We start from the raw sequence: 24024 nt of genomic DNA, 5'->3' as shown, positions 1-24024 counted from the left end.
AATAGGCTGAGAGCTGCTGCTCCCGCCCTCTCGCATCAGTTTCCAAGAGGCGGGATTATACGGTCCGCTAGGGACTGCGAGCTTGAAGCTCCTCCCATCCAATTGGTTGTTATGGGGCGGGTCTTGCAGGGGATAGGCTGCTGGCCCTGCCAGTTCGAGATTAGTTGCTGGGGAGAGACACGTGAGGAGGCGGTGGCGGGAGGCGACTATGGCGGGAGGCATGAAAGTGGCGGTCTCTCCTGCAGTGGGTGCCCGGCCCTGGGGCGGAGGGCCCCGGGGCGGCGGGGCAGTGCGGCTGCTCCTGGTTCTCTCCGGATGCTTGGTCTGTGGCTCAGGTACTGCCCGGGGCAGCAGCTGTCAAGGGGGCTGGTTCCGAGGGAGTTACATTCAGAAAACTGGGGATCGGTCCCGGGCGAGGCCGGTCACTCTGCTGAGTGGCGCGGGCTTCTGGGGAGAAAGAAGCTTGGTCGTCCGAGAATGGGCGCGGGTACTGACTCAGGGCCTGGGGGGCGGCTTGGTGGCGGTGCCCTCAGTGGGGAGGAGCTTGGAGCCTTTTGGTGGAGACAGGAAGGGAGGCCCGAACTGGGCGAGAAGCGGTTCCCGGGGCTGGGTCCGCTGCACGGGCCTCCTCGAGTTTTTTGGTTAAAAGGAGGGAAACTCGAGAACCATTCGGGGTAGGCAGAGCTGCCGCTGGAAAGGGAGCATCTCATTCATTCAGCACATTAGCAACACCTTCTGCGTGTGTGATGTGCCAGGACTCGGGGCATGGGTGGCTGACACGCAGCAGTCATCTCTATCTAATGCAGTGGTTCTCAACCTTCCTAATGTCGCGACCCTTTAATACAGTTCCTCATGTTGTGGTGACCCCCAACCATAAAATTATTTTTGTTGCTACTTCATAACTGTAATTTTGCTACTGTTATGAATCGTAATGTAAATATCTGATATGCAGGATGTATTTTCATTGTTACAAAGTGAACATAATGAAAGCATAGTGGTTAATCACAAAAACACTATGTAATTATATATTGTGAAATATTTATTTCTTAGGCGACCCCTGTGAAAGGGTCGTTCGACGCCCGAAGGGGTCGAGACCCACAGGTTGAGAACCGCTGATCTAATGTCTCCTGCCCTCTTAAGATCCCGGCCCCTGCAGGCCCTATGCAAGGGGCCTGAAGCTGTTACATCCCCATTTCAAAAACATAGATACAAGCGCCATTCAGCATGAATACGTTTCTTGTGGAAATTTAATTCCTCAGGCAAACTTGATACTTACTACTGGATAATTGGCATTGGACTGAGTTGAAAATTTTCCTTTTCTGCTCTAAATCAGAAAAGCTAAAATTTAAAATTCTTCATAAATGCTATTTTTACTTCTATGGATAGATCACTTATTTAATGTTTATGAATTCAACATTTGGTTGCATATTTGTGGTGTTTCCACTGTTGTTTGGATATTAGCGGTGTTTCTCGCTCTTAATTTTAGATAACACTTTGTGTATAACTTTTATTGCATTTGGATATTTTTTAGGATAGATTCTCAGAAATGAATTTACTAGATCAATAGCTAAAATATATTTAAGATCCTTGAAACATCTTGCCAAAGTACTTTACTGAAAAGATGTGCCAGTGTGTACCGCTATCAGCGATATTTACTTGTGACCCTTGACAGCACTGGAGACTGTAACACCTTTGCTAATTTGATAGATCGAAAATGGCATCTTAATGTACTTAGCATTTATTGCATTATTTGTGAGCATATTTCAACTGTTATTAGCTATTTAATTTTCTGTTTCGACTTTCAAATCTTTTGGAGTGTATTTCTGTCCTTTGTTTTTGGCTTATTTGTTGTGATTTTTATTTATTGGAATTTTTGTGGACTTTTAAAATCTTATTTGTATAAAGTTTTTTATATATAAAGGATATAAATGTATTTATAATCTGTTTATTTATTGCCTCCCCCTTTCTTTTTCTTTTTTTAACCAGTTAACTGCCATGTGTCCAAAATGGAAACCATCCCCACACATCACGATATTTTGAATTAAAAAAATCAACTTGCAATGAATATTATAAAAATAAATATATCACTCAAAATTCAGATGTTCTTGAATTATTTCAGCTGGAAATTATCCCGAAAAATGATTTTAAAGTCGATCAGGGCTGCCACTTAGGGAAAACATTTTAAAAAATATATATTTTATTGATTTTTTCCAGAGAGGAAGGGAGAAGGATAGAGAGTCAAAAACATCGATGAGAGAGAAACATCAATCAGCTGCCTCCTGCACACCCCCTACTGGGGATGTGCCTGCAACCAAGGTACATGCCCTTGACCGACTCGAACCTGGGACCCTCCAGTCCACAGGCTGATGCTCTATCCACTGAGCCAAACCAGTTAGGGCTAAAACTTTTTTTTTTTTTTTTTAATAGACGCTCTTGGCATGTGGGGCAGTTCCGTCGCTTGCTTCTATAGACGCTATGGCGTACAATGGGTTAAAATTCTCACCTGTGGACATGCTTAGAGGAACTGGGTGGAGGGCGGGGAGTGAGGGGAAGAGAGAAAGAGAGAAACTTATCGCTTGCCTTTTGCTTTTGCCCTGACTGGGGATTGAACCCACAACCCAGGTATGTGCTCTGACTAGGAATCAACAGGTAACCATTCAGTGCACAGGACGACACTCAAACCAACTGAGCCACTCCAGCCAGGCTGCCCTCTTTTTTAAATAGAAGATTTTTTTTTTTTTATGTGGTCACTTGATTTTATTATTTACGTTTATTTCCATTCATGCTTAAAGTGCCCTTCAGATTGAATTGACACTATTTTTTTGTGTGGTACAATTTGATTTTTTTATTTTACTTTTTAATCTATAATTAATGCTAGTATTTGGTGTGAGGTGAGGATCTAGATAGATTTTCTTTCCCAAATAACCAATCAGTTGTCCCAAGCATCCCATTGAATAATCTTTTGCTAAACTCACTGACTTAAGGTACTAGTTATTTTTTTTAATCCTCACCTGAGGATATATTTTCCATTGATTTTTGTTTTTAGAGAGAGGGGAAGGGAGAGAGGAGAGGGAGAGGGAAAGAGAAACATTGATGTGAGAGAGACACATTGATTGGTTGCCTCCCACATGTGCCCCGAAAGGGGCTGGGGACAACTCTGCAACCAAGGTACTGCCCTTGGCTGGTGGACACTCTAACTGCTGAGTCAAACTGGCCAATGCGTAAGGTGCTAGTTTTTAAGGAGGCTTTTAAGTATGAACTGGATTACCTCCTTACAGAAATGAATAGGGGCTATTTAAGAATTAGAAGAGGTTATTTTCATAATTTTTTAGGGTCTGTTTTGGTCCTTACACATACTATGAATAATTTTCATTATCTACTACCTATAGATATTGATCAGTGTTGTTGATTGAAAAGTATGTTTGTAATGATCATAATTAAATATGAAGTTATTAACCTTTGAATAGCTGCTTTATCCTCCTATATAATAAAAGGCTAATATGCAAATTGTCCCCTTGACCAGGAGTTTGACCGGGGGGCAGGGCCGGCCAGCCAAAGGCCTGCAGCCCTCTCCCCGGCTGGCCCCATCCTGATGGCCTGGGTTGGGGTGGGCCAGCTGGACCCTGCCTGTGCACGAATTTGTGCACCGGGCCTCTAGTAGGTAAATAAATTGAGTAAATTGTGATTCACTAAATTCCAAGAAGGCATTTTTCTGAGAAGTCGATCTTTGGGCTCAGAAAGCATTTTCCTGAATATTTAATTCATTCTGCTTTTTAACATGCTGGCTAACTCACGTTAGGGAGGGAAAGAAAGTGCATGTCCTTTTGCCATCAGAAGCACAAGCTTTAACATGAACATTTTGACAACTTGTATAGGTTTTGGGCTCGATCCCCAATGGGGATCAGTGGTTCTCTCTCATCTTTGATGTTTATGTCTCTCCCTCCCCCTCTCTAAAATCAATAAAAACACGTTTTTAAAAGTAAACAAAACATGTTGCTTTTTATAAAACTTTTATTTGTTTTTTTAAAAATTATGTTTTTTTATTGATTTCAGAGAGAGGAAGGGAGAGGGAGAGATAGAAACATCAATGATGAGAGAGAATCATTGATCGGCCACCTTGTGCATGCTCCCCACTGGGGATCGAGCCTCAATCCCGGGCAGGTGCCCCTGACTGGCAATCAACCTGGAATCCAGCTGTGACCTCCTGGTTTATAGGTTGATGCGCAACCACTGAGCCACACTAGCTGGGCAAAAGTTTTATTTCTTTAGGAAAATGACACTGGAAAATTTTAGAGTTAGTTTTAAAACATTGTTACCTTTTCTTGGCGTTCAGTGTTCCAAATGACCTATGTTAGTGATACATTATATTACCTGGTGCTGTGGGAAAGAAGGGGTTAATAAGTGTGAAACGTATTTTTTTTTAAATTTGTAAATACAGTAGTTTTAAACGTCATATAACCTTACTCTTTTACAATCTCCAGGAGAAAATAAACTATTGATGAGTGCATTCTTTTAGCATATTTATGAGTGTATTCTTTTAGTATATTTATTAGACAAATGTCAACAGGACTTTGAAAAAGTTTCATTTTATGAAAGATAGGATTGGAGGAAATCCAAGTTAATATTGGATTAAATCCTAGTAAGAAATTGATGGATGGGTTTCAGGACATGTTACTCTAAAATACAGTACCTTGGCACCTTGACTGTTTTAAGCCGAGGGAGTTTGAGAAAACAGCAGAAGAGGGAGGTCACTGGAACCTCTCTTACTTTGCCCTTCTTCCCTGAAACAGGCCATAAAATCCTTACGTGAGCCCCAGCCGGATGGCTCAGTGGGTTGGAACATCATCCTGTACACTGAAAGGTTGTGGATTTGATTCCTGGTCAGGGCACATACCTAGTTTGTGGGCTTGATCCCTGGTCCTGGTACTTACAGGAAGCAATTGATGGATGTTTCTCTCTCACATTGATGTTTCTTTCTCTCTCCTCCCTTCCTCTCTCTCTCAAATCAGTAAAAGCATATCCTTAGGTGAGGGTTAAAAAACAAAACAAAACTCATGTGAGAGGTGCCCTCCCTATACCTGGAGGAAAGGAGCACCCTTGTCTCTGAAGACAAATGGACACCAAGAATCCTAACAAACAGGCCTTGCTCAGTCTCTCCCAGTTTACCACATTTACCTCATAACCCTTAACCTGTCCTGTTCTTTCAGATTGTCCACTCTTCATCAACCCCAGCATTAAAAGTATATCGGTTTCGGGCTTCTTCAGGTCCTCCTTTCCTTATGAAGGCTTTTGTGTCACTTAAACATTAATTTGTATGCTTTTCTGCCTTTGTCAGTTTAATTTGCAGGCCCAGCCAAGGACCATAAGAGAGTTAAGGAAGACTTTTTCTCCCCTACAATATCAAGACTGATTTTTTTTTACTTGAGATATGATTCATATACCATAAAGCCCACCCTTTTCAGTGGTTTTTAGTATATGCACTAAGTTGTGCAACCATCACCACTAATTTCAGAATATTTTCACCCATCACAAATGAGACCCTCTACACACCATAGCATTCACTTTCCATTCCTCTCTTCTCAGCCCCTGGCAAATACAAATCTACTTCCTGTTTCTGTGGATTTGCTTATTCTGGACATTTCGAATAAGTGGAATAATTCAATATGTGGCCTTTTTTTTTAGTCTGGATTCTTCCACTAATTATAATGTTTTCAGGATTCATCCATATTCTAGTGTGTATCAGTACTTCTTTTTATGGCTGAACTAGAGGCCCAGTGCACGAAATTTGTGTGGTCACTCAGCCCGGTCTGCACCCTCGCAATCTGGAACCTCTGGCTCCTAACCGCTCACCTGCCTCCCTGCCTGATCGCGCCCCTAACTGCTTGCTCGCCTGCCAGCCTGATTGTCCCTAACTGCCTCTGCCTCACCCCCTCTCCGCCCCCTTGCTGTGGCTTTGTCCGGAAGATGTCTGGTCAGTCTGGTCTAATTAGCATATTACCCTTTTATTAGTATAGATAATATCCCATTGTATGCATATTCCAAGCATGTTCCATTGATCAATAGGTGGACATTTGGGTTGTTTCCACTTTTTGGTTATTATGGATATTTCTGCTAAGTATATTTGTGTACAACATTTTGTATAAACATTATGTTTTCATTTCTCTTGGGTGTATACATAGAGGTGGAATTGCTGGGTCATATAATAACTCGATGTTTAACTTTTTGAGGAACTGCTAAACTGTTTTCCAAAGAGCCTGCATCATTTTACTTCCCCGGTAGCAATGTCTGAGAGTTCCAGTTTCTCCACATCCTCCCTAACACTTGTTATTGTCCTCATTTTGATTATAGCCATCCTAGTTAGTGTGAAGTGGTATTTTATTGTGGTTTGAGTTGCACTTTCCTAATGACTAGTGATGTTGAGCCTCTTTTTATGTGCTTTATTGGCCATTTGTATATCTTCTTTTTCCCCCTTAATTTTATTTTGTATGGTTCAGTTATACAGCTTAGGGATTAGACAATCATATATTTACATAGTTTTCTCAATATTTCCAGTACCCCAGCTGGCACCAGACATAGTTATTGCAATATTATTGGCTATACTTTTTATGCTCTACTTACAACCCCCTTAACTATTTTGTAACTACCGATTTATATTTCTTAATGCCTTCACCTCTATCACCCAACCCCCAAACTTCCTTCCCTCTGGCAGCCACCAGGTTGCTTTCTGTGTCTATGAGTCTTTTCAGTTTTGTTTGTTTATTTTGTTCTTTAGATTCCATATAAGTGAAATCATATGGTATTTGTCTTTCTCTGACTGACTTATTTCACTGAGCATAATAACCTGTAGGTTTGTGTATGCTGTTGCAAATGATAAGATTTCACTCTTTTTTATGGCCAAGTAATATTTCATTGTATATGTGTACGATACTTTTTTTATCCCTCATCTATTGATGGGTACTTGGGTTGCTTCCATATCTTTGTTATTGTAAATAACACTACAATGAACATAGAGGTACATACATTCTTTCGAATTAGTGTTTTGTGTGTGTGTGGTTTTTTTTTTTAATAAATATCCAGAAGTGGAATTGCTGAGTCATAAGGCAGGTCCATTTTCAATTTCTTTTTTTTTAAAATATATATTTTATTGATTTTTTCACGGAGAGGAAGGGAGAGGGATAGAGAGTTATAAACATCAATGAAAGAGAAACATAGATCAGCTGCCTCCTGCACACTCCCTACTGGGATGTGCTTGCAACCAAGATAAATGCCCTTGACCGGACTCGAACCTGGGATCCTTCAGTCCACAGGCCGTTGCTCTATCCACTGAGCCAAACTGGTTAGGGCCATTTTTAATTTCTTGAAGAAACTCCATACTATTTTCCATAGTGTCTGCACCAATCTGCATTCCCACCAATAGTGCATGAGGGTTCCCTTTTCTCCACATCCTCACCATTGTATATTTTCTTTGGAGAAATGTCTATTCATGTCCTTTGCCCATTTAAAAAATTGGGTTATTTCTCTTTTTGTTGTTGAGTTTAGTCTTTTATGTATTCTAGATGTTAGACCCTTATCAGATATATGGTTTATAAATATTTTCTCCCATTTTGTGGGTTGTACTTTCAAAACAACACAGGCTTTTAATTTTTATGAAGTCTGATTTATTTTTTATTTTCATTTTTTGCCATGCTTTAGTGTCATATATAAGAAACCATTGCCTAATCCAAGGTCCCGAAAATTTACTCCTGTGTTTTCTTTCTATTAAGCGTTTTACAGTTTTTGCTCTTACATTTAGGCTTAAGACTGAATTTAACTTCAAAATTAGTCTTAGCTTTTACCCTAAAACAATTTTGGATTGGTGGGCATCATTGCCTTTTTTGTGTGTAACTTTGGCTTCCTAATGTTTGGTTGAGGATTTTGTGTTTTTATGGCTTTTGTGTGTGTTTGTTTTTAGTTTATTTAAATCTACCCACCTTTATATTAAGACCCAGAGAGATAACTGCATTTCTACTTAAAGTAGCACTTAATAAATTGCTAAGTACAATATAGAACTCAAGGGAGAAGTTACTTAAATGTTTTGTGGTAAAGAAGGTAGCTTGCACAATTTGAGTGGGAAGACATGAAAGAGTGGTCACTTTTTTAAAAAATAGTTTTTTTTGTTTTTGTTTTTTTGTCTTTTATTTTTTTATTTTTATTTCTTAAAGTATTACAAAGGCTATCACACATGTCTCCCCTTTTCCCCCACCCTTGAAAAAAAAAAGTTTTTTAATTGATTTTTTTAGAGAGAGAGGGATGGAGAGAGAGAGCAAGAGAGAGAGAGAAGAGAGAGAAACATAGATTGGATACATCCTCTCTCTCACTTCCCACTGGGGTATCAAACAGGCAACCCTGGCATGTGCCCTGACCAGAGTTGAACTGGTGACCTCTTGGTGCAAGGGACAATGCTCAATCCACTGAACCACACCAGGGCTGGGCGAGAGTGGTCAGTTTTATTTTTTAATATACTTTTATTGATTTCAGAGAGGAAGGGAGAGGGAAAGAGAGATAGAAACATCAATGATGAGAGAGAATCATTGATCAGCTGCCTCCTGCATGCCCTCCACTGGGGATCGAGCTCGCAACCCGGGCATGTGCCCTTGACTGGAATCGAACCTGGGACCCTTCAGTTCGCAGGCCGATGCTCTGTCCACTGAGCCAAACCAGCTAGGGCTCACTTTTAGTTTTTAAATATGTTTTTACTGACTTCAGAGAGAGGAAGGGAGAGGGGGAGAGAGAGAGAAACTTCAATCAGCTGCCTCCTGCATGCCCCCTACTGGGGATTAAACCCTCAACCTGGCCATGTACCCTGACCAGGAATCGAACCATGACCTCCTGATTCATGGGTCGATGCTCAACCAATGAGGAGTGGTCACTTTTAAACTTTAAATTAACTGAGATTGGCCGAGACTGGTTTGGCTCAGTGGATGGAGCGTCGGCCTGTGGACTGAGGGGTCCCGGGTTCGATTCCGGTCAAGGGCATGTGCCTGGGTTGCGGGCACATCCCCGGTGGGGGATGTGCAGGAGGCGGCTGGTCGATGTTTCTCTCTCATCGATGTTTCTGACTCTATCTCTCTCCCTTCCTCTCTGTAAAAAATCAATAAAATATATTTAAAAAAAAAATAAAAAAATTAACTGAGATTGAATACAGAACTCCTGAGGGGCAGAATGTTCTGTTTTGGTAAAACCAAAGGCAGTGCATATATTCATTGGCTGTTCTTAAAACTTGAAACAAATAGCAGGAAGAAAGCAACTTTGCAATCTTTTTTGTATTGCTTAAAGTAATATGTGTGTGTGTGTGTGTGTGTGTGTGTGTGTGTGTGTGTATAATCTACACTAATAAAAGACAAAGATGCTAATTGACTGTACCTTTGCTACACCCCAAGCCATGCCCACCAGCCAGTCAGAGCGACTATATGCAAATTAACCCAACCAAGATGGCAGCTGGCAGCCACGGAGCTGGAGCAAGCAAGAGGCTTGGTTGCCCGGGCGATGGAGGAAGCCAAGCTTCCTGCCTGCCCTGAGCCGGCTGTGGCCTCCGCTCATGGCAACAAAGTTTTTATAGAAGCCAAATAAATCCCAGATACCTGCTTCCAGCCAGCCTCCACTGGGAGCTTGGGTGGCTGGGGGCCGTGGCCAGCCTGAAAACAGCCGTCAGCCCCTCACCCAGGATGGCCACACCCTCATGGGGTGAAGGTCCCTGCTGGGGGGCTTAGTCAACCTGAAAACGGCCCTCAGCCCCTCACCCAGGCTGGCCAGGTGCTCCAGTGGGGACCCCCACCCTAAAGGGGGTGTGGCCAGCCTGAAAACAGCCATCAGTCCCTCATCCAGGCTGGCCAGGCACCCCAGGGGGGACCCCACCCTGAAGGGACTGTGGCCAGCCTGCAAACAGCCATCCCTCACCCAGGCTGGCCAAGCAATCCTATATAATAAAAGGGTAATATGCAAATTGACCCTAACAGCAGAATGACTGGGAATGACTGGTCACTATGACACACACTGACCACCAGGGGGCAGATGCTCAATGCAGGAGATGCCCCCTGGTGGTCAGTGCGCTCCCACACGGGGAGCTCTGCTCAGCCACAAGCCAGGCTGCCGGCTGCCAGTACAGCAGTGGTGGCAGGAGCCTCTCCCGCCTCCTCAGCAGCACTAAGGATGCCCGACTGCAGCTTAGGCCTGCTCCCTGCTGGCAAGTGAACATCCCCTGAGGGCTGTTGGGCTGCCAGAGGGATGTCTGACTCCCAGCTCAGGCCCAATCCCCCAGGGAGCGGGCCTAAGCCAGCAGGTGGTCATCCCCTGAGGGGTCCCAGACTGCAAGAGGGCACAGGCCGGGCTGAGGGACCTCCTCCCCGAGTGCACAAATTTTTGTGCACTGGGCCTCTAGACCTATCTAATAAAAGACAAAAAGGGTAATTAACTGTACCTCCGCTACGCTTCCCATTGGCTGATCAGGGTGATATGCAAATTAACTGCCAACAAAGATGGCTTCCGGCAGCCACGCAGCTGAAGCGAACATGAGGTTTGCTTGCTCCAGTGATGGAGGAAGCCAAAGTTCCCCACCTGCCGTGGCCCGGCTCTGAGCCCGAAAGCAACAGAGTTTCAATTATAGAAGCTAAACAAACCCCAGATACCTGCTTTCAGCGGGCCATGGCCTCAGAGCTGGAGCAAGCAGGAAGGCAACAATGTTTCAATTATAGAAGCTAAACAACCCCAGATACCTGCTTTCAGCTGGCCGTGGCCTCAGAGCTGGGAGCGCCAGTGACGGCAACAATATTCCAATTATAGAAGGTAAATAAATCCCAGAATAAAAAAAGAAAAAAAGGAGAGGCTGGGAGCTTCAGTCGCCCGCCAGCCTGAAAACGGCCCTCAGCCCCTCACCCAGACTGGCCAGGCACCCCAGTGGGGACCCCCACCCTAAAGGGGGTGTGGCCAGCCTAAAAACAGCCATCAGCTGCCAGGCACCCCATTGGGACCCCCACCCTGATCTGGGACACCCTTCAAGGCAAACCAGCTGGCCCCCACCCATGCACCAGGCCTCTATCCTATATAGTAAAAGGGTAATATGCAAACTGACCCTAACAGCAGAAAGACTGGGAATGACTGGTCACTATGACACACACTGACCACCAGGGGGCAGACGCTCAATGCAGGAGATGCCCTCTGGTGGTCAGTGCGCTCCCACATGGGGAAGCTCTACTCAGCCACAAGCCAGGCTGATGGCTGCCAGTACAGCGGTGGTGGTGGGAGCCTCTCCTGCCTCCTCAGCAGTGCTAAGGATGTCTGACTGCAGCTTAGGTCTGCTCCCTGCTGGCAAGTGGACATCCCCCGAGGGCTGCTGGGCTGCCAGAGGGATGTCTGATTGCCATCTTAGGCCCAATTCCCCAGGGAGGAGGCCTAAGCCAGCAAGTGGTCATCCCCTGAGGGGTCCCAGACTGCGAGAGGGCACAGGCCGGGCTGAGGGACCCCCCCTCCCCCGAGTACACAAATTTTTGTGCACCGGGCCTCTAGTCCTATCTAATAATAGACAAACATGGTAATTAACCGTACCTCTGACACGCTTCCCATTGGCTAATCAGGGCGATATGCAAATTAACTGCCAACCAAGATGGCGGCCGGCAGCCAGGCAGCTGAAGTGAACAGGAGGCTTGCTTGCTCCAGTGATGGAGGAAGCCAAGGTTCCCCGCCTTCCTTGCTGGCCTCTGAGCTGCACTCTAAGCAACTATGTTGCAATTATAGAAGCTAAACAAAACCCAGATACCTGCTTTCAGCTATCAGAGCTGGAACAAGCAGGACCAAAACAATGTTGCAATTATAGAACCCAAACAAACCCTAGATTCCTGCTTTCAGCAGCCGAGGCCTCAAGCTGGAGCCGGCCTCAGAGCTAAAGCTGGCTCTCAGCTCCAGTGACAGCCATAGAAGGTAAATAAATCCCAGAATAAAAGAAAAAAAGGAGAGGTTGGAAGCTTCAGTTGCCCGCCAGCCTGAAAACGGCCCTCAGCACCTCACCCAGACTGGCCAGGCACCCTAGTGGGGACCCCCACCTTTTAGGAGGTGTGACCAACTGCTAACAGCCATCATCCCCTCATCCAGGCTGGCTAGGCACCCCAGTGGGGACCCCCACTTTGAAGGGGGTGCGACCAGCTGCAAACAGCCATCAGCCCCTCACCGAGGCTGGCCAGGCACCCAGGCGGGACCCCCACCCTGATCCGGGACAACCTTCAGGGCAAACCAGCCGGCCCCCACCCGTGCACCAGGCCTCTATCCTATATAGTAAAATATGCTTCCCAGCACCAGGATTAGCGGAGCCGCGAGGCCCCCTGAACCCAGGATCAGTGGAGCCGCAAGGCCTCACACCCTGGGATCAGTGGAGCAGTGAGGCCTCACTGCCCCTGTGTCAAGCGGAGCCGTGAGGCCTCCCAGCACTGGAATCAGCGGAGCCGCGAGGCCTCCTAGCCCCTGGAGCAGCGTGACAGGGGGCAGTGCCCAAACCCCCTGATCGCCCTGTGGCTCTGTGTGTGACAGGGGGCGGGGCCACAACCCCCAGATCGGCCCTGCTCTGTTCGTGACAGGGGAAGGCGCCCCAACCCCCAGATCGGCCCTGCTCTGTTCGTGACAGGGGAAGGCGCCCCAACCCCCAGATCGGCCCTGCTCTGTGCCTGATAGGGGGGAGCTCCCTAACCCCCTGATCGGCCCTGCTCTATGTGTGACGGGGTAGAGCACAACCTCCCCATCAGCCCTGTCCTGAGTGTGACAGGGGGGAGTGCCCCAACCCCCTGATCGGCCCTGCTCTGTGGGTGACAGGGGGCGGCGCCCCAACCCCCTGATCCGCCCTGCTCTGTGTGTGACGGGGCGGTGCCCCAACTTCCCTATCGGCCCTACTCTTTGCGGGACAGGGGGTAGCTCCCCAACCCTCTGATCGGCCCTGCTCTGTGCGTGACGGGGGGAGCTCCCCAACCCCCTGTTTGGCCATGCTCTGTGTGTGACAGGGTACGGAGCCCCAACCCCCCTGATGGGCCCTGCTCTGTGCGTGACAGGGGGCAGCGCCCCAAGCCCCCTGATCGGCCCTGCTCTGTGTGTGACGGGGTGGCGCCACAACCTCCCCATCGACCCTGCCTTGAGTGTGACAGGGGGCGGCGCCCCAACCGCCCAATCGGCCCTACCCTGAGCGTGACTGGGGGTGGCATCGCAACCTCCCGATCCACCCTGCTCTGTGCATGACAGGGGGCGGCGCCCCAACTCCCCAATCGGCTCTGCTCTGAGCCCGACCAGGGGCTGCACCTAGGGATTGGGCCTGCCCTCTGCCACCCAGGAGCAGGCCTAAGCCAGCAGGTTGTTATCTCCCGAGGGGTCCCAGACTGTGAGAGGGCACAAGTGGGGCTGAGGGACACCCTCCCTCCGCCAGTGCACAAATTTTTGTGCACCGGGCCTCTAGTCCTATCTAATAAAAGAGAGACATGGTAATTGGCGTACGACTGCTACCCTTCCCATTGGCTAATTAGGACAATATGCAAATTAACTGCCAGCCAAGATGGCGGCCGGCAGCCAGGCAGCTTGAAACTAACATGAGGCTTGCTTGCTTCAGTGACGGAGGACTCCAACATTCCCCGCCTGCCACTGCAGGCCTCTGAGCTGCAACTCTAAGCAACTGTATCAAATATAGAAGCTAAACAAAACCGCAGAAACCTGCTTTAGTCCCAGGCTTCAGCCAGCAGGATCGCAACATTGTAAGCAAAGGCCAGAAACCTACTTTCAGCAGTGGAGGCCTAAGAGCTGGAGCCAAGCCTCAAAGCTAAAGCTGGCCCACAATAAAAAAGAAAAAAAGAAAAAAAAGGAGTGGTTGGGAGCTTCAGTCACCCCCAGCCTGAAAACAGCCCTCAGCCCCTCACCCAGACTGACCAGGCACCCCAGTGGGGACCCCCACCCTGAAGGGTGTGTGACCAGCTGCAGACAGCCATCATCCCCTCACCCAGGCTGGCCAGGCACCCCAGTGGGGACCCCCACCCTGATCCAGGACACCCTTCAGGGCAAACCAGCCGGCACCCACCCGTGCACCAGGCCTCTACCCTATATAGTAAATGGGTAATATGCCTCCCGGCACCGGGATCAGCGTGACAGGGGGCAGCGCCCAAACCCCCTGATTGCCCTGCGGCTCTGTGTGTGACAGGGGGCGGGGCCACAACCTCCCCTGTTCGTGACAGGGGAAGGCGCCCCAATCCCCTGATCAGCCCTGCTCTGTGCCTGATAGTGGGGAGCTCCCCAACCCCCTGATCGCCCTGCGGCTCTGTGTGTGACAGGGTGCAGCGCTCCACCCCCACCCCCCTATCGGCCCTGCCCTGAGTTTGAGAGTGGCGGTGCCCCAACCCCCTGATCGGCCCTGCTCTGTGGATGATAGAGGGCGGCGCCCCAACCCCCTGATGGGCCCTGCTCTGTGTGTGACAGGGGGCAGCGCCCCAACCCCCTGATTGGCCCTGCTCTGTGTGTGACAGGGGGCAGCGCCCCAACCCCCTGATTGGCCCTGCTCTGTGCATGACAGGGTACAGAGCCCCAACCCCCCTGATGGGCCCTGCTCTGTGAGTGACAGGGGACGGTGCCCCAACCCCCCAATCGACCCTACCCTGAGCGTGACTGAGGGTGGCATCACAACCTCCCGATCGCCCTGCTCTGCGCATGACAGGGGGCGGCGCCCCAACTCCCCAATCGGCCCTGCTCTGAGCCCGACCAGGGGCTGCACCTAGGGATTGGGCCTGCCCTCTGCCACCCGGGAGCAGGCCTAAGCCAGCAGGTCGTTATCTCCCGAGGGGTCCCAGACTGTGAGAGGGCACAGGCCGGGCTGAGGGACCCCCCTCCCCCCCGAGTGCACAAATTTTTGTGCACCGGGCCTCTAGTCTACACTAATAAAAGAGAAAAATGGTAATTGGCGTACGACGATACCCTTTTCATTGGCTAATCAGGGCTATATGCAAATTAACTGCCAACTATGATTGGTAGTTAACTGCCAACTAAGATTGGCAGTTAACTGCCAACTAAGATTGGCAGTTAACTGCCAACAAGATGGCGGTTAATTTGCATATGTAGGCACAATGCAGGGAGGCACAATGCAGGAAGGCGAAAGGGAAAGCAGGAAGAAGCCCCCTGCCACTGACCGTGATCGGAAACCCAGGGGGGAGCTAAGAGCTGGGGGGCAGGGCAAAGGCGGGGCAGGGCACTTCCTGCCCCCCAGCCATGATCGGAGAATCAGGTGCCTTTTCCGCCCTGGCCAGTGATAGCAGGAAGTAGGGGTGGAGCCAGCGATGGGAGCTGGACATGGTTGAAGCTGGCAGTCCCGGTAGCTAGGGGTCCCTTGCCTGGGCCTAAAGCGGAGCCCACGATCGCGGGGCCGCTGCAGCTGCGGGTCCCCGCTGTCCGAGCCGGACGCCTCAGCCAGAGGCGTTAGGCCTGGGCAGGGGCGGAGCCTGCAACCGCGGGGAGCTGGGGGTCCCCTGCCCAGGTCTGACACCTCTGCCGGAGGCCTCAGGCCTGGTCAAGGGGCCGATCCGGTGATTGGTGATCGGAGGGTGATGAGGGTCAACTCCTCTGGCCGAGGCATCAGGACTGGGCGGGGGGCTGAGCTGGGGATTGGGGGGATATGATGGTCCCCTTGCCCAGGCCTGAAGCCTGGGTCAGAGGCGTCAGGCTTGGGCAGGGGGTGGAACAAGCTATCAGAGGGAGATGGGGGTCCCCTGCCCAGGCATGATTCCTGAGCCAGAGGCCTCAGGCCTGGGCGGGGGCCAGAGCCAGTGATCGGGGGGAGATGGGGGTCCCCTGTCTAAGCCTGACACCTCTGGCGGAGGCATCAGGCCTGGGCAAGGGGCCGATCAGGTGATCAGAGGGTGATGGGGGTCTACGCCTCTGGCTGAGGCATCAGGCCTGGGCAAGGGGCAGAGCCAGCAATCGGAGGGGTCTGGGGGTCCTCTGCCCAAGCCTGATGCCTGGGCCAGAGGCATCAGGCCTGGGCTGGGGGCAGAACCAGTGATGGGGGGAAATGAGGGTCCCCTGCCCAGGCCTGACACCTCTGACAGAGGTGTCAGGCCTGGGCAAGGGGCCGATCCTGTGATTGGAGGGTGATGGGGGTCAATGCCTGAGGGCTCCCAGTATGTGAGAGGGGGCAGGCTGGGCTGAGGGACACTCTCCCCCCCCCCCACCCAGTGCACGAATTTCGTGCACCGGGCCCCTAGTATCTACACTAATAAAACAGAAACATGGTAATTGGCGTACGACCGATACCCTTCCCATTGGCTAATCAGGGAGATATGCAAATTAACTGTCAGCCAAGATGGCGGCCGGCAGCCAGGCAGCTTGAAACTAACATGAGGCTTGCTTGCCTCAGTGACCGAGGACTCCAACGTTCCCTGCCTGCGCTGCAGGCCTCTGAGCCTGCAGTTTAAGAAACATTGTAACGAATACCGCCCAACTTCAGCCAGCAGATTGGCAACATTGTATGCAAAGGCCAGAAACCTACTTTCAGCCAGAGGCCTAAGACCTGGAGCCAAGCCTCACGCTAAAGCTGGCCCAGAATTAAAAAAAAAAAAAAAAAAAAAGGAAAAAAGGAGCGGTTGGAAGCTTCAGTCACCCCCAGCCTGAAAACAGCCCTCAGCCCCTCACCCAGACTGTCCAGGCACCCCAGTGGGGACCCCCACCCTGATCCAGGACACCCTTCAGGGCAAACCAGCCGGCCCCACCCATGCACCAGGCCTCTACCCTATATAGTAAAAGGGTAATATGCCTCCCGGCACCGGGATCAGTGTGACAGGGGGCAGCGCCCAAACCCCTGATCGCCCTGCGGCTCTGTGCGTGACAGGGGGCGGGGCCACAACCTCCCTATCCACCCTGCTCTGTGCCTGATAGGGGGGAGCTCCCCCCCCCCCAACGGGCCCTGCTCTGTGTGTGACGGGTAGAGCCATAATCTCCCCATCGGCCCTGCCCTGAGTGTGAGAGTGGCGGCGCCCCAACCCCCTGATCCGCCCTGCTCTGTATGTGACAGGGGGGAGCTCCTCAACCCCCTGATGGGCCCCGCTCTGTGCATGACAGGGTACGGAGCCCCAACCCCCCTGATGGGCCCTGCTCTGTGTGTGACAGGGGGCAGCGCCCCAACCCCCGGATTGGCCCTGCTCTGTGCGTGACAGGGGGTTGCTCCACAACCTCCCCATCGACCCTGCCTTGAGTGTGACAGGGGGCGGCGCCCCAACTCCCCAATCGGCCCTGCTCTGAGCCCGACCAGGGGCTGCACCTAGGGATTGGGCCTGCCCTCTGCCACCCGGGAGCAGGCCTAAGCCAGCAGGTCATTATCTCCCGAGGGTCCCAGACTGCTAGAGGGCACAGACCAGGCTGAGGGACCCCCCCTCCCCCCCCGAGTGCACAAATTTTTGTGCACCGGGCCTCTAGTATATATATAAAACCCTAAGTAATGGGTTGCTATGACGTGCACTGACCACCAGGGGGCAGATGCTCAACGCAGGAGCTGCCCCCTGGTGGTCAGTGCATTCCCATAGCAGGAGCGCTGCTCAGCTGACGGGTGCCAGAGGCAGGGCTCATGGCTGGCCCTGCCTCTGGCCTCCGTGGCAGTGCTACTGAGCCACCTGGTGCAGCAGGGCTGGGATGAACGGGATTGATGCAGTGCCGAACATGCTGCTTAATGCACTACTACATCCCTCAAGGGATGTCAGAGTGCTGGTTTTGGCCTAATCCCCACAGGCCAGGCCAAACTGGCAGTCTGACATCCCCTGAGGGGTCCCGGATTGCAAGAGGGTGCAGGCCAGGCTGAGGAACCCCACCAGTGCATGAATCCGTGCACCGGGCCTCTAATATATATATACTAGAGGCCCGGTGCATGAAATTCATGCACGGAGAGGGGATCCTTCAGCCCAGCCTGCATCTTCTCGCAATCTGGGACTCCTCAGGAAATGCCCCTCTTGCAATCCGGGACTTCTGGCTCCTAACCGCTGGCCTCTGCCTGCCTACCTGATCACCCCTAACCACTCTGCCTGCCTGCCTGCCTGATCACCCCTAACCACTGTGCCTGCTTCCCTGATCACCCTAACTGCTTGCCTGCCTGCCTCATCTCACCTAACTGCCTCTGCCTTGGCCCCTAGCACTGCAGCTTCGCCCAGAAGGACTTCCAGAAGGTCGTTCAGCTGTCCAGTCTAATTAGCATATTATGCTATTTTTATTATAGATAATCATTGCCAATTCTGTTCATTCTACCTGAGAAAGGGATAGAGAGAAAACACGAGATGAGGTTACTTTGGCTTTGTCTTTTTAATGGATACAGGACCTGGGTGTGAATCTCAATTAAGCTAATTTGACTTTGGGCAAATTCATCTTTTTTTTGTTGTTAACCCTCATCCGAGGATATTCCACCCCCCCCCCCCAATTGATTTTTAATATATATATTTTTTTATTGGTTTCAGAGCGGGAGAGAGAGATAGAAATATCCATGATGAGAAAGAATCATTGATTGGCTGCCTCCTGGGGGTTGAGCCCACAACCCAGGCACGTGCCCTTGACTGGAGGGTTAAATGAGATTGCATACTGTCTTAACACTAAATAGTAGCTTTCCTTATTACTTATTCTGGGTTAATGACTATTTGTAATATCTAAATAAAATTAGACAGAAATAAGACTATCTTATTTCTTCTCTTATTTCAGTTATCTTGTTTCTCAGTCACTGACATTTTAACCTCAACTTTAAGAAAGTGGTCATTTTAAATCATTATGAAATGAGTTAATAGTTATTAACTTGTTCTGTTACATTTAATTCTTATTTTCTTTCTTTGCATAAAGTTGAAATTAATGTGGTCATGCTTCAGGAATCTCGAGTTTATACTATGACTGCCAGGCAACAGTTCTGTTATGAAAATGTGCTTATCCCAAAGTGGCATGATATATGGACACGGATACAGGTAATAATTTGGAGGCCCCGGCAGGGGCAGCTTTTGTGAATGTTTGTCTGTATTAGTGAGTTCTTTGACACTCTTTATCTGTAGCACACAATTTTTATTTAATTTTTAAAAACATGTTTTTATTGATTTCAGAGAGGAAGGGAGAGGGAGAGAGAGATAGAAACATCAATGACGAGAGAGAATCATTGATCAGCTGCCCTCCTGCACACCCCCTTCTGAGGATCAAGCCCGCAATCCGGGCATGTGCCCTTGACTGGAATCCTACTAAGGACCCTTCAGTCCACAGGTTGAGGCTCTATCCACTGAGCCAAACCAACTAGGAACACACACAAGTTTTTATAAAGTATTATTAACAACCTTGACAGGGTTGAGATTATCCTGAATTGTGTTTTCATCAATAAGCATTTTTTCCTATTTATGTTCCTCTCTCTGCTCATTTAAGTAGCTTATATGAGACTGACGCGCTACCTACTGAGTAGCTTATAATACTTGACCCTGAGGTAAACTTCCTCCTTTTCCCAAAGAAACTTCTTTCTTCACACACACACACACACACACACACACACACACACACACCCCTTTTCTTTTTAAAGGCCTTCTGCCTTCTTTGGCCTGGAAACTGTCGTGTGTTTGTCAGGATGTAAATAAACTCTTTTGTCTTGCTGCTCTTTTTTTTTTTTAATTGCTTAAAGTATTACAAAGGGTATTACATATGTGTCCTTTTTTTCCCCTGCCTTGCTGCTCTTATTTTTATTCTACACAGGATGTTTCATAAGCCTCCTGAACTGAAGTTTCCCCTTGATAGAATGAATGGCTTTGGTCTCATTTATTTCATAACGCCATTAAACCACCTGGCAAGGCAAGAGTGTCTGGCTGTAATAGTGATTGAACAAAATGAGTCCTTTTGAAAATGGTGCTACTCTCATAAGCATAGTTACTAATAAGGGCATTTATTGTTCACATCAGAAACATCAGGGTGGGCTTGTGGGTTTCTTTTTTTAATTCTCTTTTTTTATTGTCTGATATAAAAATCATATTCCATCTGGGGCAAATTATAACTAACATGTACCCATAATCAGTGATTTGTGACAAAGGGTTGAATTTCTCAGCCTTTCATTATGGGAAACCTTTTTGGGGCTGTTTATGCTTGGCAATTTTCTTAATATTATAAACCCTGGCTTTGTATGATCTCTTATAAATAGCTGTATTGTGGAAGTCTTTTTTCTCCCTATGTTCAGGCCTAATAGTAGATTCAGATCATGTTAACAACAAGACATTTTAACAGCTGCCTCTCTATACCATGTGCAATGATATTTGTCCAATTATGTTTTAGCCACTGCCTCTCTATATTTCTCATAAGCCGTGTGGAAAACTAGTGCCATTTCTGATTTAGATATTTACTCTAAAGTTTTGTGTTAATTTAAAATATTTATTTGTGAAAAATTCATTCCTATTTTGTGTTACAGATTCGGGTAAATAGTTCCAAACTGGTACGAGTCACCCAGGTGGAGAATGAGGAGAAACTGAAGGAGCTAGAGCAGTTTAGTATCTGGAACTTTTTTTCCTCCTTTTTAAAAGAGAAATTGAATGACACCTATGTTAATGTGGGACTGTACAGCACAAAAACCTGCCTCAAAGTTGAGATTATAGAGGAAAACACCAAGTACAGTGTCACTGTGACCCGCAGTAAGTCTTACCTGTGTTTTTATGATGAATTCTATAGTGAGAAGGGACTGAACTTTGGAGGGTATAATTAGTGAGAAAGAGAAGTCAGCCCAAGATAACTCCATTTTGGTTCTGATTATAACCTGAGTTCACTACTGCTCCACACAGTTTAGAGAAACTCCACCCCACATAAAGCCCTAGAATTGAGACTTCACATTAGATCATTGTAAGCACCTCCTTACCTAGAATTGTGAAGATGCACATTCTTAATTCTTCCAATGGCCCTGACCTGATATTCCTAGTATTTCTCAGAGTATAAAAGATGTATTTCTGCCTCTGGGCACTTCCAGACAAAGGTAGATGTCCCGAAATGTACAGGTCTACATTTGAAGACAGGAACGGTTAAATAATAAAACCTGAAGACCCCTAGCCAGTTTGGCTGCGTGGATAGGGCAGTGATGGCGAACCTTTTGAGCTCGGCGTGTCAGCATTTTGTAAAACCCTAACTTAACTCTGGTGCCGTGTCACATATAGAAATTTTTTGATATTTGCAACCATAGTAAAACAAAGATTTATATTTTTGATATTTATTTTATATATTTAAATGCCATTTAATGAAGAAAAATCAACGAAAAAAATGAGTTCGAGTGTGGTCTCTGACACTCGTGTCATAGGTTTGTCATCACTGGGATAGAGCATCGGCCTGTGGACTAAAGAGTCCGGGTTCGATTCCAGTCAAGGGCACATGCCCGGGTTGCAGGTTCGATCCCCAGTAGGGTGTGTGCAGGAGGCAGCCGATTAAGGATTCTGTCTCATCATTGATGTTTCTCTCTCCCCCTCTCCCTTCCTCTCTGAAATCAAAATATATATATATATTGATTTCAGTTCTGCCTTTCTTCAGAACTGAATATTAGTACTTCATAAGTAAAAAGTATTTGTGGAATGATAAATATGAAGATCACTGCAATTTAAGGCTTACTCAGTGGAACTGGGAGAAGCCCTCCCTTCTCTGAATGTCTGAGAAAGTTTCACAGAGGAGGTGGATCATTATCCTGTTGAATTCTCTGTGACTTTTGGTCTCTCCCTGGTTACCACCCAGGGTCCTGGATTGTTGTGAGTAGTGGAAAGGTTCTTGGGTTTTGCTACAAAATAGTTTGTGCCTTCGAATTGCCCCAGGGTTTCACAGTTCTTTGGATTGGCCTGTTGTGTTTTTTGTTGTTGTTCTTGCTTGGTTGGTTGATTGGTTTTTGTATTTCTTTTACATTTACTGATTATTTTTTTTAAAATATATTTTATTGATTTTTTACAAAGAGGAAGGGAGAGAGATAGAGAGTCAGAAACATGGATCAGCTGCCTCCTGCACATCCCCCACTGGGGATATGCCCGCAACCCAGGTACATGCCCTCGACCGGAATCGAACCCGGGACCTCTCAGTCCGCAGGCCGACGCTCTATCCACTGAGCCAAACCGGTTTCGGCTTACTGATCTTTTTTTATCCTATTCCGTTTGTGGACCTCCCCTAAACTCAGCTCTTGAATGTGAAGGTGTGGGAGGGTCTTGCATGCCCCTGAGGGGCCTCTGCTTGGGCCCTCTGGTCCTGAGTGAACTGTGTTTGAGTGTAGGGTTTTCCAACACAGTTGTTGTATAGCGAAGGGAAGTAAATGGTGTTGGGCCAGAAGAACAGCCAGTTAGAGAACAACAGAAGGCCCTTATCCAAAGTTCTAGGGCTAGGCAAATCTGTTAAGTCCCAGCCTGAGTGACTTAAGGCTTGAAAACCAGAGTGGTGGAGACCTCTTGTGGGCAATTGCATGAAGTGCTGATGCCACTATGCCTGGCTCTATCCAAAGCAACGCTTGGTTTCTTTTAGCCTTGGTGTAGGCAGCCAAAATAAAAATAAGATCTTCAGGAAAGTAGAGGTTAGATAGAGACCTAATTACCCTTTCTCTTTGGAAGGGTGTCCCAGCTTTGTGTGGAATTTATAATGCTATTTAGGTGAACTCTTTGTATTTTATTAGCTGACCAATAATGCCAGCGTTGCCTTTTATTCTACCCAATAACTCCCTCTTATCCATGGTTTCACTTTCTGTGGTTTCAGTTACCTAAATTGTGTGCTGTTCTGGGTAGCGGGATAAAATCTTGTACTATCCCATCTGGATATGAATTGTCCCTTTGTCCAGTGTACCCACGCTGTATACCCTGCCCTCCTGTTGGCCACTTAGTAGCCATCTGGGTTAAAAGATTGACTGTCACGATTGACTGTCCCCATATTGCAATGGTTGTGTTCAAGTAACCCTTAGTTTATTTAATAATGGCCCCAAAGCACAGGAGTAGTGATGCTAGTAATTTGGATATACCAAAGAGAAGCTGTGAAGTGCTTCCTTTAAGTGAAAAGGTGAAAGTTATTGACTTAATAAGGAAAGAAAAAGAATGTCGTATGCTGAGGTTGCTAAGATAAACGGTAAGAATGAATCTTCTATCCATGAAATTGTGAAGAAGGAAAAGAAATCCACGCTAGTTTTGCTGTCACAAGTCAAACTGCAAAAGTTACAGCCACAGTGCATGACAAGTGCTTTGTTAAGATGAAAAAGGCATTAAATTTATGGGTGGAAGACCTGGACAGAAAACGTGTTCCAATTGATGGCTGTGTGTTGCACCAGAAAACATTGGACCTATACTAAGACTTCAAGCAGGGAACCCTGAAATGAATGGCCATATTCACATAACTTTTATTACAGTATATTGTTATAATCTAAGTGTTAGTTGTTGTTAATCTCTTACTTTGCCTATTTTATAAATTAAACTTTATCATAGCTGTTTCTGTATAAGAAAATACAGTAAATTACATATATGCTTCAGTACCGTCCATGGTTTCAGGATTCCATTGGGGGTCTTGGAACGTATCCCCCAGCAGATGAGGAGGGACTACTATAATGCCTTAAACTGTTTGTTTCTCCTATTAAACAGAAGTCTCTGTTTATTTCAGGATTTGACCCCAAACTCTTTCTCGTTTTCCTTCTTGGACTTATGTTATTTTTTTGTGGAGACTTGTTGAGCAGGTAAGTTCCAAGGCTAGAGTGCGGAATGACAAGACTCAGATCTGTCCTTGACTTTTATTGTAAAAACTCCAAGTGCTGCCATTTCCTTTTCCAGGACCTTTATGGCTAGGCCATTATCTGCTTAGATAATTTTTAAAAGCACTTTAATATATGTGTAATGATTTTTGTTTTTTCCTTGTATTACATAAGACTGGCAATAGTGAAATCTTCCCATTAGTTTGACCTATCTTGTGATGAGTCAACCACCCCACCATTGGAAAGAATGTGTTAAGCCCTTATTTTTACTGGGCTATGTATGTGTGGATAAGCTTCATGCCATTCAGAAGTAAAGA

General features: G+C 47.6%; 1 protein-coding gene across 2 annotated transcripts in view; it reads left to right on the top strand.

The window, feature by feature from the left end:
• Positions 1–168: 168 nt before the first annotated feature.
• Positions 169–24024, top strand: part of NEMP1 (nuclear envelope integral membrane protein 1) — a 34428-nt gene continuing 10572 nt past the window's right edge. For both annotated transcript variants that reach the window (XM_059683310.1, XM_059683309.1), the window contains exons 1-4: positions 169–335; positions 18853–18971; positions 20438–20657; positions 23620–23692. In XM_059683310.1, the coding sequence (XP_059539293.1) occupies positions 209–335; positions 18853–18971; positions 20438–20657; positions 23620–23692 (539 nt within the window). In that variant the 5' untranslated portion in view covers positions 169–208. The remainder of the gene's footprint in view (positions 336–18852; positions 18972–20437; positions 20658–23619; positions 23693–24024) is intronic.

Source organism: Myotis daubentonii, chromosome 2, assembly GCF_963259705.1.
Source record: "Myotis daubentonii chromosome 2, mMyoDau2.1, whole genome shotgun sequence".
NCBI classification, from domain to species: domain Eukaryota; kingdom Metazoa; phylum Chordata; class Mammalia; order Chiroptera; family Vespertilionidae; genus Myotis; species Myotis daubentonii.
Note: the sequence above shows the minus strand (reverse complement) of the source record. Positions and strands in the feature narration are given on the sequence as shown.